This window comes from Hibiscus syriacus, unplaced genomic scaffold (assembly GCF_006381635.1).
Source record: "Hibiscus syriacus cultivar Baekdansim isolate YM2019G1 unplaced genomic scaffold, ASM638163v2 tig00110652_pilon, whole genome shotgun sequence".
NCBI classification, from domain to species: domain Eukaryota; kingdom Viridiplantae; phylum Streptophyta; class Magnoliopsida; order Malvales; family Malvaceae; genus Hibiscus; species Hibiscus syriacus.
This window is the reverse complement of record NW_024062812.1, coordinates 891,374-906,802: the sequence shown is the minus strand read 5'-3', so window position 1 is coordinate 906,802 and position 15,429 is coordinate 891,374. Positions and strand designations below refer to the sequence as shown.

The 15,429-nt window shown below is 37.5% G+C and overlaps 1 protein-coding gene across 1 annotated transcript in view; it reads right to left on the bottom strand.

Annotated features, from left to right (window-relative positions):
• LOC120137145 (helicase protein MOM1-like) overlaps positions 1 to 15,429 on the bottom strand; it is a 29,505-nt gene that overhangs the window by 6,759 nt on the left and 7,317 nt on the right. Inside the window, exons 3-16 of the mRNA XM_039152974.1 lie at positions 9,194 to 9,275; positions 8,854 to 8,999; positions 8,294 to 8,484; positions 7,925 to 8,055; positions 7,531 to 7,809; positions 7,074 to 7,241; positions 5,554 to 5,808; positions 5,144 to 5,284; positions 4,761 to 5,066; positions 4,032 to 4,205; positions 2,547 to 2,936; positions 1,964 to 2,495; positions 1,672 to 1,865; positions 943 to 1,047 (exon numbers count right to left, since the gene is read on the bottom strand). Coding sequence (XP_039008905.1) covers positions 943 to 1,047; positions 1,672 to 1,865; positions 1,964 to 2,495; positions 2,547 to 2,936; positions 4,032 to 4,205; positions 4,761 to 5,066; positions 5,144 to 5,284; positions 5,554 to 5,808; positions 7,074 to 7,241; positions 7,531 to 7,809; positions 7,925 to 8,055; positions 8,294 to 8,484; positions 8,854 to 8,999; positions 9,194 to 9,275 — 3,094 coding nt within the window. The remainder of the gene's footprint in view (positions 1 to 942; positions 1,048 to 1,671; positions 1,866 to 1,963; positions 2,496 to 2,546; positions 2,937 to 4,031; positions 4,206 to 4,760; positions 5,067 to 5,143; positions 5,285 to 5,553; positions 5,809 to 7,073; positions 7,242 to 7,530; positions 7,810 to 7,924; positions 8,056 to 8,293; positions 8,485 to 8,853; positions 9,000 to 9,193; positions 9,276 to 15,429) is intronic.

The window sequence follows — 15,429 nt, the reverse complement described above, 5'->3', positions numbered from 1 at the left end:
TCAAACCTAATTCTTGGGTCCCTAAAGATTGTGATATTTCACTAGAACTTGTTCCTTCAATTGGTTCTTAATTGCTCGACAGTTGTATTCAGAGGCGTTTATTTTAGTTTTCGGTTGTAAATGTTGGTTTTTATTGTATTTGAAGGTGTTGTTAGATGGGTTAATAGGACATATTGGTTGAACTACTGTTGCAGTTTTTGGGTGGTTTAGGGTTGTTCCCTGTTTATCTGTTTCCGTTAAGGGTGTTTACCATGTTGTATCTTATGTAATTTCTTATGTTCAATAAAATCCTAAGGCACTCTTTTCCTCTTTCCGTTGATTAAGGAGCTACCCTACTAGTTCCATTAATCAAGAAGGGGGATTTTAACGACGCCTGAAATCTTATAAAAAAAAAAGAGAATGCTGCAAACGTAATAAACACTTTTTCACATTTAACTACACCAAGTGGAAAGTCGTCAACTAGGTATGCCATCAGAAATAATAACCACAAAATCAACAGCAGATTCAAACATATTACCAAAACAAGGAAAATTAGCTCCATTTTCATAAAATATTAGGCATAAAAGATGCATGATCCCGAGTCCTAGGCAAGGGTTTCTGTACAGGACTTCCATCAAATCCACATGCAGTACAAAGACATAATTAGAAACACTACAGAAGCCGTCTAAAGGAAGATGAATGACAAATTTGAAGTCAAAATTCAAATTGCAGGAAACTTGAAGAAAAGGGTACAATTGCAAATTCTACAGATGCTGTGTATGAGAAAGATGATTGGACATCAAAATTTAAGCCAATTTACATGAAACTTGAAGTGAAAGGCAAGCAGAAAATCATCCTCTAGTACGTAGATGACTGTCAAACACAATCAATCATGCATATAAAAGGCGCCATTATCCACAACTGCAATATGAACTTAAGAATATAAGAGAATGAATATCTAACCAGAGAAATTTGAAATGCCTGCAAAATGGTTGCTGGTTCCCTATGGACCAGATGATTATTCATGACATATTCAAGAAACCTTTCAACCATGGCCCTGACATCCTCCTGCAACATAAAGAAAAGGTACCATAAAGCAGACTGTTATAAATACCGTGTTCGCATAATAGTAAGGCACTGATGTAAAACCATGGCAGAGAAAGAGAAGTGTAGGTCCACTGCTAAACAAAACAAATAAAATAATTTTAATAACTAGCCCCTTGTATTAGAAAAATAGATAAGGATCAACAATATTTCCAGGGGAAATTGACAAACAGGGTGACTTGTCTAAAAAATGTGAAGCTAAGCTGTCCCGTATTGCAAAACCCTATTGAAGTATTTTTCTCCCGTTTTGTCATACTAAGATAAATAATAAGAAAACGAAACTTGAATATCCAATTTACTCAGCCAGGGATGATTTCGAAGGAAACAATAGACAACGTCAACTGCAGTTCAAGATAGAGGGTATTTTTGAGAACTAAATCCAGTAACTAGTTTTTTGCTGTCTATTATTGTTCTCCCGTAGCTTTCATTCTACACAGAGAGGGAACAGGTTCTCAGAAAAACCATATTCAAATATCACTAAGTTAAATACCCCCTCCTGCTAAAACCCTTTATTTGGTTTCTTTTCATTCTAGTAAACAATATAGACATTATAGGCTGACTAGATACAGAACTAAATAAGGTACATACTTTAAGATGTAGAATTTCACAAAGTTTTGCTATTTGTGGCCTCAAAAGAACATGGAGATTCTTTTGTGAGTCACGCTGTTTTCTTCTGCTCTCCCATTCACCCACTTTAAGAGCTGGCATTTCTGAGATAATATTGGCTTCATGAAGTGAGTTACAGGTTGTGTGAATTTTATCACTCCCAGAAGCTGAGGTTCCTGCAAACAATAGGAGAAGAAGAGTTGGAAACAGCAGTTGGGAAAGAGAACTCTGTTCTACCAATAATGTAGTTCATTGCATTAACATTGCCCACTACCTTCCTTGTCTGCAGCAGCCAATTTCCTCTCTTGCAGCAGAGCTTTTGGAGAGGGATGATCATTGCCATCACCAACACACTTCTTACGTCTCTTTCCAACTTCAGCACTTTCAGCATGAGGTTCCTTTTTTGACTCATCAAAATATTGAACCCTTTTCCGATTCCTCTGAGAAGTAGAAGTAGAATACTTCCACCTAGGACACTTTCCCTCCAAAAGCTTTGTCCAAAATGTGTGGGCTGGATCTTCATCCATCACTCGAATTCTCTGCTCACCAAACAATTGCATTTCTGTCTTATATGTTCCCTGATTTTGTTTGGCTTGTAAAATTAGGGATAACTTGCTTTTATCATCTATACCAGTTTGATTCAGTATGGTAGAAAATTCTTGAATCACATCTTTTAAATGTGATTGCTGAGACAAGGTACTTGCATCCAGCGTTGAAATATCGTGAAACTTTTCCAATTGACTGAATAGGTATGAAGTCCCCCATTTAAGCAGCATGTGACTAGTACTGGGGCTTATATTCTCTATGTTGCTATTTTTTCTTTGATAGAAATAGTAGGCCTCATTAAAATTCTCTATGTTGCTATCAGTTGCCTTATCTTGTTTTGAAAGAATCAAAAGTTTTTCCTCCACAGTAAATGATGAATACAAGCGGAATACTTTAATTTGCTCAAATTGATAATCAAGAGTTATCGTCTGCAGGGATCTTAGATCGTTCACTGGACTCCAGTCACTTCCAAATATTATCACAGTACCAACTGCAGATAACTTGATGCTGGGAAGACAAGCACGTGATTCTAATAAAAAGACAAATCTCTCCCTCTCATTATTGAATCTGTTCAAAGCAGATTGCTTTTTTGAAAAGACGACACTATTATCAACACGTTCATAGGAAGCTACACCAAATCTTTGACGCAGAAAGTCATCCAAAATATCTCCAATCAAATCCCTTCCAGAACCACCAATGTACTGCCAATAAAAAAATTTACATAAGAAATATTAAATAGCTGAAATTTGTTTCTGCGTGACAAATAAAAAATATGTATATATAGTTTGGCCTGGAAGGAGTTTCATCAGAAAATCCAGCTGAAAATACAACTTTTCCAAGAGATGTATTAAAATTCTCACGAATTTGTCAATAAGTCTCTCATTGCAGCTTCCGATGAAATGTCAAATTAGTTATTTAAACTTTAGCCTCTAGAAGCTCATATTCAACTGCTACAAAATATAACATTTCATACTAAAGGCCTGGTTTGCCACTTCAGCTTCTTGGGGCAGGAAAGATGCTCCAATAGCAAGGCAAACAGGTACAAACTAGAATTCATTTTTATATGCTTGACAAGCATAAGAGCCTGTAATTACTGCTACGAGCACTGTTCTTAGATGGATTCCTAGGAGTTGTAATATGGAGGCCGACAAGTTAGCTAAGCAGGGGATTGGTTGATTGTAGTAAGCTTTTTGTTTTAGTGTTTTGTGTTTTTCTTCGGGCTATGTATAGGCTAAAAGTCTGTAATGCTGTTGCTAGTTTGGTATACAGGTCACCCAATCAAAGGCTGTTGCCTTAGCTTAGATGGTTTAACCTAAGTTACTGTTGTTGTATATGGTTGTTTACGGGTGTTTTGTGGTTTTGTTTTTGATGGGGGTGTTTCTCTGGATGTATCTTATGTAATTTCAGATATTTAATGAAATCCTAAGGCACTCTTTTCCTCCTTCCTCTGATTAAGGAGCTTTCTTACAGCTCCATTAATCAAGAAGGAGGTTTTTAACGAGGCCTTCAATTCTTATAAAAAAAGCATAAGAGCCTTTATTTCTTACTAAAACTGTCAAAGCAGTAAAATAGCGCGGCAGATATAAAACTTGGAACTTATAGGAAACAGAGATTTTATTTCATCAGCTTTTCACAAACTCATAAATGATTATAAAGATCCCAGTTATGAATATCTACAAGCTTTTCACATGCATTAATCACTTTATCATCATGATCTACAGAATATCACTAATCTACAGCATGAGTAATATAACTAAATACAATTGGTTCAAAACCAATTGCAATGAAAAATGTACCTGGAAAAGAATAAGCACTTTTAACTCTCGTTTCTTGATCTCCCAAAGCATTGCATCAAGAAGTTGTAATTTGCCACTTGCTTTTATTCCAACCTCCAAATACTCAAACTCTTGAAGGCCTTTAGTGAGCAACATTTGAAGGGATTGATCCACACCATAAGGATGATCACAACACTGTCAAGAATTACCATGAAAACAGAATATCAACTCATAATATGATGTTATAATAGTAACTTCTACACATCTTACTAGTCCTCATACTAATGCAAATGTTATGGAAAGAGTTCAAATGGCTATTCATCACACGACTGAGGAAAAGACAAACCAGGTGATTTTTATAATTTTGAAAATAACAAATAAATAAAATAATTTCAAACAGCAAAACTCAAGTGGTGAGGTGGGGTGGGGATTCAGTAAATATCCTATGTTTGAGCTTTCGCGAACCATCCCATTCAAAAATATTTGCATTTCGAGAATTTCCAAAAGCACCAACAGTTCACTGGCTCCAAAATTACAACTAGGTATAATGCATCCAGAATTTCTAAGATTATAATTGAAACATAATCTAATCCAAAATTCTGAAGTCCATGGCAAACACAATGTCAGGAAAACAACATGAATTCTTTGATGTGTTGGATGATATTATATCAAATGTATAGATAGAAAAAGAAAAAGGACCCAAATCTCTCAATAGCATGTGATTGAAGAATAAAGTGAAGTAAACTCAACCTTTCGGCTGGATACAACAATGCTACGGAGAACTCCAACAGGATCAGTCTTTGAAGGTGAGCACAAAGAGAGAGAATTTGAAACTAGAGTAAAACAATACTTCTCTAATTGCACATTGGATAAGAGTACAGGAACCCAGTACTCCAGAAACCTAGATGATTCTAGCTTGCACTCATAAGCAACATACTTCGCCAACCTCTCCTTCAAAGTGCCAATATTGTCACTTGAATTCGATAGCTCACTGTCATTTGAATCACTTCGAGAATCAAGCAACGAAAGAAGATTAAGGTACTCAGCCGCATTACCCTGCAGAAACCATTTAGCATATATAAACCAACCGGCTTAAGAAAATAACAGCTACAACAAATGTAGAAATGCCAAACCTTCAGTTGACTGCTGATTATTAGAAGCCTTTTACTGGCAGTTAACATCTTAATTTGTTCAAAACAATAACCAATTCTGGGATTTTGGCACTCATCCACTATTATCGCCTCCCATACTATGCAATCAAGCACGTTCAAGTCCTGCCAAACCACATTAAAATTAACAAGCAAAATCATGTCAGATGAATCAAATTTCAAGCAAACTCATCACATAAATAACAACAATGATGCAGGGGTACATCCTAATAACTGAAGTCTGAAATCAAATTGATCTAAACAAGATGCACAGGCAGCAAAAAAATTTGCACAAAACTAAAAGGGTACAATGTTTGATCCTTGCAAAACTTGTCCATCTTAAACACATGCATTAAATTTAAAAACTTTAATTATTACAGAAGCTGGATATATACCTCGCTGATAACTTCTGGTGAGGTTATAAGTACTTGAAACATTATACAACCTCCATCATCATAAAACTCCAGGTTACTAATGCTATTCCGAATTTCTTTACTGCCACTGTAAACAACAACATCAACAGATGGCGCTAAATGCAAGAACTCCTCATCCCATGAATATTGTGAAGCAGAGGAAGAGATAATCAGAAAAGGCCTAGAGATCTCAGACGAAAAGGCTAGAATGGAAGAAATAACATTTGAAATCCTTTCCTGCAAAAAGTAGGGACAGCTCAGAACCACTGCTAATGAAACTATGCAGTTTAATACCATCATGGATTGCACCAAAGCGATCATTAATATGAAGGTGTGAGAAACCATTGACATTAGACAATTCAGTGGCGGATCCAGAAATATTTTTGAGAGTTGGCACATATATACTACTAACAATAAAATTTCATGTTGTGTTTGAAGGAGGGAAGGTTGATCAAGCTGAACTATTCTTTATTGCTAGGTTCAGACTAGCCTCATGGTATCTAGCAAAGTTTCAATCAGGCTTCAATCTCTAAGGATTTGCTTGTTTCAAATCCTGCCTTAGGGGATTCTTGTTTTCCTCTCCCTAGACCGGTAAAAACGGTGATTAAATGGTCCCCTATTAAATTAAATGTAGATGCTGCTACAACTGCTGACTGGTCGAGAAGTGGGTTAGGTGGTGTTTTGAAAGACGACTCTGGGTCAAATCATAGGGTCTTATAAGGAGTCAGCAGGTCCTGGACCTCCTACTTTGACGGAATTGAAAGCTATCCTTGAGGGCTTATTCTTCTTTGACTCTATTCGACACAGGATCAAGGATCGACTTATCATTCAGAGTGACTGCAGGGTGGCTGTTGACTGGGTTAAGGATTCTGATTCATGTCCGAATGTTTATGCTCACATTGTTAAAGATATTATTGATAAGCTTAGAGCTTGTGATGGTGTTATTATGTGGGTTAATAGGACAGCTAATTTAGAGGCTGATACCCTAGCTATAGCTGGAATTGTTGATCTCTTTTGTTGATTTTAAGGGATGTTTTTATTCTGCTTTTTGATCTCCTTAAAGGAGCTGAGGGTATTGTACTCTTATGTTCTAATCCTATTATTAATGAAACTCAAGGCACTCTTTCTCCTCCTTTCGTTTGATTAAGGAACTTTTCCCAAGTTCCATTAATCATGAAGAGGGTTTCTTGTGAGGCCTACTTTTCCTATAAAAAAAACAATAAAATTTCATACGGGGTAAACACAAATAAAATTTCAGGGTGGGAACCATCAATAAAGTTAATTAATATAAAGAAAATTGGATTTCAGGGTGGGCACGTGCTTGCCCACCCTGACCTCCATGTACATCTGCCACTGAGACAATTGATGTTTATTATCTTCTAAAACCAACAAATATTAAATAATTTCAGAAGATAAACCAATTACCATTATATGAATTGCGCATAGAGAATAGGACTAATATAAAACATCATGTTGTTCTCATTTACAGATGCACTACAAACCTGAATAACAATAATTTTTAGCAAACATACCTGATCATCAAAAATGATAGCATTCTGGCCCTTATGCCAATAGTTACATAATTTGCTAACAGCATCATGATTAGCATCCATTCCAGATGAAACTGCAGCCGGTAAGTGAGAAAATTTCAGGGATTCAACTGCTCTTTCCTGCAAATGTTCCTAATTGGTTAGAAAAAAAATCAATTAAATAAAAATATGATGTCTTTAGAGAGGTCTACCTCCATCTAGTTGACTGCACCTCAATGGCCTCACTACAGATATTTTTAAAAAAGAAGGTATGTGAATCCTAGGATATCTGTTCACTAGTTCAATCATGCAATAATTACTGCATAGGTTATAAAATGGTTTCCAGGACAGATTAATTTTCACAGCAGCAAAAATACCATATCATGCAGTACCAAGTCTGGTAAGCTATAACATTTTTCACATTCTTTACCTTATCAAATTTAGAAGCTCTCTGGGCCTTCTTGCGAGTTTCATATTCTTGTATAAGCCGCTGACCTTCGGGACAACTGAAGAAGGAGGCATTCCCCAACTCCCATGAAGCATGCTCATAATTAAGACCACACCATTTCACAAGCCACTCGACATGACAGTTTAACTTATCAACATCATGCTCTTTATTATGATGCTCACCACACTCCTTGGGAGCTGTCAACAATCTTTTCTGTAGCAAACGATGTGGGACAGCCCATTGTTGCTTCCAAACGGCACCCTGAACAAAATAGCATATCTGAATGATCAAATGCATCACAAATAACCTTTATGTAATGATAATCTACAGAAGAAATATGACTCGGTGAAAATAATCGCATCCAATAATTGTAAACCTGTTTTTTTCGGTTATATTTTGCAATGAGTGATGGAGCTTCAAGCAACACCTGATTTTCTGGTACCCAACGATTATGAACATGAGCAAGACCTTTGTATTTCACAAAATATTGCTTCTCGCTTTGCAATCCTATAACCCAATACCAAATGCAGGGAATTATTATCAGCAACTACTCATTCATCCAACATGTTACTGATACAAATTCAAGCAGTTGTCGAACACAATAACTAAAAATAGCATTGCTAAGAAATTCAGCAATATGATTCACAAGTGCAGTCAGTAAACAACTATGGCAAAATCTAAAGAAATAAGTTATCAAAGGAAAACGAATATAAGGAAATAAGCAGATTATTAATTTAGCACATACCATCATCTGAAGTCTCCAGTTCTCTAGAATCCCAAATTGCTTCAATTCCCTCAGAAACTGAATAAATCCCTGATTCTATTTTTTTCCACACACATTCAGGACAGTACCAAACTCCAAGAGGAAACTCCTCAAGGGGAGGTTCAAGACATGAAAGATGGTAGCGTCTTTGGCATCCTTTTCCATGACAGCATCTAAAATATGATGGAAGATTGTAAGATAACAAAATATATCTAAACTTTACTCGCAAAGGGTGATCCGATATATGCAGACCTAATGAAGACATGTCAAACCGTCAATTGTCCAATGTCTCTTTTAAACATAAAGTCGTGAACAAAGTAAAATAACATTACAAAATTTCTCTGAAGCATGGATGGACATGAAGATACATCAATAAGCACAACTCAAAAGACTTAGAAAGGTAGTAAATCGAAATATCCTACCAATAAAAAGCATCTATGACAGAAAAACTACCTGCTGTGCCAATGATTGCTCATTAACATGTTTCCTATCAACTATATAAAATTCCAATATAGATTAACCAATAAAAATGGGTTACTCACAAAAGCTTTCCATCAAGTACGCATATGATGCAAGTACTCTGACCAGAGCCTGTTTGAAGTGCTTCAGAGGGCATATGCTGCTGTATATGATTACAGGGCTTTTCAATATGTCCTGTGCTAATACCAGCATCAAGTTTCCCCATATCCTAAGACAATACAGCAAGACAATGGAAACAGTTAATACAGCTCGGACAATACTTATTATGTTTATATTATTCCTCTGCACAAGACCATCCCTTAGTCATACATACAAACATATATAAAAGGGAAAAAGGAATTTCTAAAAAAGGCATGCGAGTCTGGATGCTCAAAGACAAGAAAAGTCAGAGAAGAAACAAACCTTAACATCAGAGGATCCAAAGAACTGGTTTAATTTCATATTAGAAGAGCAAATCTCCTGCTTTGTTGAATTGCAGTCAACCCTGCAAAATACAGAGATATATTATAAAGAAAATAAATATACTTTATCGATTTTTTTTTATAGGAATTGAAGGCCTCGTTAAAAACCCCCTTCTTGATTTAAGGAGCTTGTATAGAAGCTCCTTAATCAGCGGAAGGAGGAAAAGAGTGCCTTAAGATTTCATTAACGAAAAGAAATTACATAAGATACAACCAGATAAACACCCCCATCATAACCAAAAAACCAAAAAAACAACTGAAGACAACCCTATACAACAGAACTAGCTCAGCCTAAACCATCTAAGCTACTAACACAGTCTAAATTTTGGCTGAGCTGTTAACCAATCTGCAACAGCAATGAAGACTTAACGCCTAAACATTTCCTGGAATATAACAGAAAACAGTACAACCAAATGCCTGAAACAATCAACCAATCTCCTCCTAAGCTAACTTGTCTGCCTCCATATTACAAGACCTACGAAAAAGCTCCAGCAAAGTTGGAGGGCCTGGATCTGTATATACTATGAAAGAACCCATCATCTTGCCAGCCTCAATATCAACTGACTCATTCCATAGAAACCAAATTCTAACACAAAAGCCATGAGCTTCCACACTATAAAAGTACAAAAAGCTAGCTTCGAAATCACTTTATCCACCTTTCTACCACTTATTGCTCGTCTTGTCATTGGAGATCATCCGAACCTCCAACTTCGTTCAATAATCAAATGCGAATCACCTAAAACTTCCAATTCTTCCATTGCTATAGTTTTCTGAAATCAAAAACACTTGTGAGCCTTCAAGTTCAGTCCATTCTTCCTCGCGTTGCACCTTCTGATTAATCTTGCTTCGGCAGAATCTAGTCTTCCTATGAGGAGCCGTATATTTCTCATCAATTATTTGGAGAGAGCTATATTTATTGTTAATCCCCTCAGCTCTCTGGTTCTTCCTGGAATTGTGCGAGAAAGAAATGTCCCTCAATTGTGTTGACAAACCAAGGCTCTGGTTCAAATCCTCACATACTATCCCCGATTTAGGTTTTCCAACCACCCGTTCAACCACAACCCCATCCTTTTGGACTTCCTCTCCCTTGGATCTTATGATAGCACAATTATTTGTAAGGCCCACATTAATCACATCCTCCACCTCCTTTGACTCTAAACGACCATCCAAGATGGGCAAATCTATTAATTATCCTTTATCCCCTCATTAACACGTGCAGTCTTACAAAATTTCCTATTGTCATCTTCTGTCTCTCTCACCACGTGATCCAGCACTACCTCATGTTCCACCGCTTCCAGCTGTTCCTCGTGTTCCACCGCTTCCTCGATTTGCGTTTGAGCCTTCCCCTGACCAGCAACATTATTCCTCAGACCCATAATTATTTCCTCCCCTATGTTCCTTTCCTCCTCATCCTCACCCGACAAGTTGCTACCTTTAGCTCTGTTCCCCATACAAAATAATTGACTGTCTTCTTCCTCAAAACACCTCTCGGAATTCTTCTCCTCCGATGAGTTCACGCTTCTTCTGTCGGTGAATCAGAATCGACTACAACCGCACCTTCTTTATCTTCCCGCTTTCGAAACAAAGAATCACTTCTAACTGTGGGAACTTCCACTACGCAAATTCTAAATAAATCTCTACCTGCTTCCAAGTCTACCACTTCATCAATTAATTCTTTCCTAGTAGTTGCTATCAGAATAGTCATCTCCTCGCAGCCCAATTCTTGAAGTGTGTTTTCTCCCAGCGCTAAGCATTCTCCCCATTGCTGTGCAATCCTCTTAAAGGTGCTATGATTCCAGCAGTGAAGCGGCATTCCAAACAATTTAATCCATGTAACTCTTTTCGAAGCTCTGTAAGATTCTGACCAAGGTTGAACTTCTTGGAAAACTTCATCTAAAATCGACCAGTTCTGCTCCTTCAAGGTTCTGTATAACTCTTCCTCAACTATTTGCAATAAGAAATCTCTCCCTCCTAGGAACTTGGTCTTAATTTCTCCTAGACTAGCAGCTTGTAATCTGTCATCCACCTGACTCGAAGAGCATACCGTCGCCATCGTTCCTACGAGGCACTTTTGGAGCTTTCGAACAACTTCTTCATCTACATTCCCCTGAATTAACCTAGTCCTCCTTCTTGCAAGTTCCTCCGGACTTTCTCCACTAATGCTTGTTCCTTGTTCTACCCTGGTTGTAGCACTGGAAGTTGAAGGATATTTCAGTTTCCATATTTGATTCTTGGCTCCATACCGAGCTTCTTTGACTGATAACCGATATCCAAATAACCAGAATCCATTTAATCTTTGGACTGCTCTAACTGAGTCACCTCTATTGGAAAATCTAACAAAGCCAAAGCGCTTTCTTTTTCTATCATTTTTCCTTGCTATATAAGAACTAATCACATCACCATGCCTCCCGAATAAATGTCTCAACCCACTCCAATGATATGTAGGTGGTATGTTTTGCACAAACAAAGTTACTATCTCACCTTCCTTCCCTGAGCTTTGAGCCATCCGTCCTAACTTTTATCCCTCAAATGAGCAATCCGGAAATGCTCTCAATCAATTTGCAGCAGAAAACAGTAATCTGAAATAACACCAGTTGGGCCCAAACGGACAGATTGAGAGCAATGGTCGGATAAGCTAAAGCACCCCCGATAATGACAAAGAACCTAGTAACGTCGGAACAACCTGGTCGACGCAGAACGACGACTGAACAGCAGTAGACGGCGAAACAGTAACAGTTTCTGAAAATTATGAAACATTAAAAATCGAAATCCCGGAGAACAGCAACGGGTCTCAACTCAAGGATAGGTGGGTTTTGGTCGCCAAATGACGCAAAGCTTGGTGGTGAGGCTGTGTCGAACGGACGGCGGTTGGCGGCGAAAATCAGCAGTGAAGAAAGTATAGATCTACACCGATTGGAAGACTTCATCGCAAATCTAAGCCCAGATTTGGAATCTCCATAAGAAGACGAGCTTCCCTGAGAAAAATGGCGTCGAACGGAGATCGGAGTGCGCTGGCGGACGGCGGACGGTGGTCGACGAACAGTGATGGTGGACGAAGAACGGTGGAAAATGGATAGTTGACGACTGATGGCAGTGGTCAAGGTTGTGGATGGGTTGAGCGTTCAGACATACCCACGTGACTTTTTTTAAAAAACTGGAATCTAGAGAGAAGGTGCATTTGGTTTGCTTTTAAATTCTGTAAGAACTCCAAGTGGGTCGCCAATTAGTCTTTCTTAGATTTCTTTTCTTTGCATCATTGAAATTAACGCAATCCCAACATGTTGTAATGCAAGCTAAAAAGTGCTCATAGAAAAGGCTTTAGCATTACCACGAGTTCTTTTACTAGTTAGTAATAACCATGCACAGAGCATCGAGAGAGATTTTAATTTTCAATTGCAACTACTTGATAATCAAATGACTAGATATATATATATATATTCCAAATCCAAAATTTTAGCTGCCAATATCTCAATCTGTACGTTTGGTTGTAAATGTGGTGGATTTATTTTGTTTTAACTAGCTTAAGTCTAATTTAGTTACAAAGAACAATATTAATTAGGAAAATTTCTTACTAAGCAAAAATTTCAGATTCAATAAAAAAGCAGCTAACATACAAGTCATTCACTAGAAGTTTTGGAAACCTTCTCAAGGGGAGTCATGATGTCCATCCAATTCTAAGATCATTGCAGGGCCCCACCAGAATATAATGTATATTTCTTCTCCTCTTTTTATCATGTAAGTTTTGATACAGAACCAGAAACTTGTCCAGCTCTATCAAGCCCTTCTGCTTCTGTTTTGGTATTTTATAAACCTCACCCATTAAAAAATAAATATATCCCAACCACTTGGAACCAAAATTCATCAAGCAGCTAAGCACTTTAATTCCTAGGCTTGCACATGCACCAGTGACAAACACCAACATGCATTTTTCTATAAGAATTGGAGGCCTCGTTAAAAAACCCTTTCATAATCATCAACATACTAAAACGTATGTCAATGAATATTGGAAGGAGGAAAAGAGTATCTCATGATTTATTAAATAATATAACCATTACACCTTGTATGAAAACACCCCAATAAGATACATACACCACATCTAAACCATAAAATCTCTATGTCCCCCTTAAACATCCAAATATTACAAGGTCAACCCTATTCGGAACCCACTCACACCTATTCCAAGCCTCACATCACTAAAAACCAGTAATATTCGAAAGCAGTACATAAATCTTTAAAGATAAAAGCACAACCGAATCCTAACACGAACCATCTATATCTTGGAGAAGCAACACACTCCAATCAATAAAAACTCCTTCCAAAACCGCTATCAGACTAAAACCCAATATTCGTCCGAGACAGTTAAGCCACTTCATCCATTTGCTTGCTACTTTTAGATTCGCGATGTTTTTTTTTTCTTTCCGCACTTTGATCCCTTTCGAAGACCCTTCCCCTACAACCGGTTAGAATCACCTATTGCCCCACTATTGATATCGTCTTCCAGGGCATGAGACACCTCACCGTTTTGATCTAATTGATTGAGGGCACAAGGTAATGAAGACTCCAAAACTAAACATGGCCTGAAGCTAAATACATCTCACCATCATTGTTTCCACCGCCAGGTACAACTTCTTTCCCAATCTGATTCGACAAGTTTTCCAACAATCCAAGTGTTGAGGAACCCGGTGTAGCCTCAGGGGAACAAAGACCATTGGGTGAATCTTCAATTTGAGTATTAGAGATGGCCAATGTAGACGTGATCGACATTGGATTTTTGGATTCTTCGTTGTCATGGACAATCGTGTCTTCTTCCTCATCCTCGGGAACCCAAGGAATAGGCTTGAAACTCGGGTCGATCTCGCGAACCAGGACGTTAAACGATTGATCTTCAACCTTCAATTGTACTACCTCATCAATTCTAGAGATGATATTTGAGAATATTTGGATTTTTACCCAATCAAAGGACGATGGATATTGGGACCTTTCATCGATTGCAATAATTTTCCCCCACTTTGATGCAATGTTTGTAAAGGTATCCCAACTCCAAGCATGAAAAGGAATACCTTCGCAAACCAACCATATACGCTGACTAAAACACCAACATGCATCACATTCCAAACCTAGATAATCCCCACAACTTACAGATTAAACCAGGAAAAATCCAACTCCTTTCCCTCTTGCTTAGGAATATGTATAACAAATAACCTCATTTAGAACTAATCTCAATCTTCAGAAAACTTAGAAGGTATTTCTACCTCAAGGTCCTCAAGCAATGTACAATAGGAACTATTGTACAAAACTGACATTCTCAATTAACTAATAGAAAATACAAACGCGATAAACTCCTCCATGGAAAATCAAAGGAAATGTAGAAATGTAACAAAATCAAAAACTCTAGAGAGAATGAGAGAGAGAAAAACGTAGAGAGAGAGATTTTGAAAGAAAAGTCAGTCTCTAATGAGATTTGGACGGCGTTCGTCGACAACCTTAGTAGGAGGGTATCTCGTCGCACTTTAAGGGAAATTTTTTTAGTCCATGGTCCTTTTATAAGAGCTTTTATTCCCAAAAAAACAAGAAATCCAAAATACAAATTCTCCATCTTTGCTTTTGTTCATTTCAATAGTGAGTTTGGTATGAAAAAGGCCGTTGAAGTTTTAAATGGTGCAGTGATAGATGGGAGGAAGATTACAGTTAGTCATGCAAGATATAAGGAAGTTTGATCAAGGATAGTGGGGAAGAACTCTTTTTCAAAGAAGGTTTCCAGTCAGCTTATTGCAAAAACATCAAACTCCAAAGAGGTAGATTACTCTAACAGAAGTATAAGGGATGCAAGAACTTATAAAGATGCTTTGATGTCAAATAGAAGTGCAATGGGGAATAGGGACAAGTTATTCAATGATCTTCACAGGGGGAAAGTCAAGAAAAACATTTTAGAGATGCATATTCCATCGGAAAGTTCAAGTTGGGATAAAAGGTCATTAACCGGGATTGTTAAAAACTCATTACAGATTGAGTTGATTCAGAAGGCTTTAGTTAATGATGGGATTGATGTCCAAATTGCAATATGGGGCCATGTATGGAATTCTTGCGTTATTGTTTTTAACTCAACCAAGGAGATGATGGACATATGGATGAAGATGAAAGAGGAAATATATCTTTGATTTGATAGATTGGAACCGT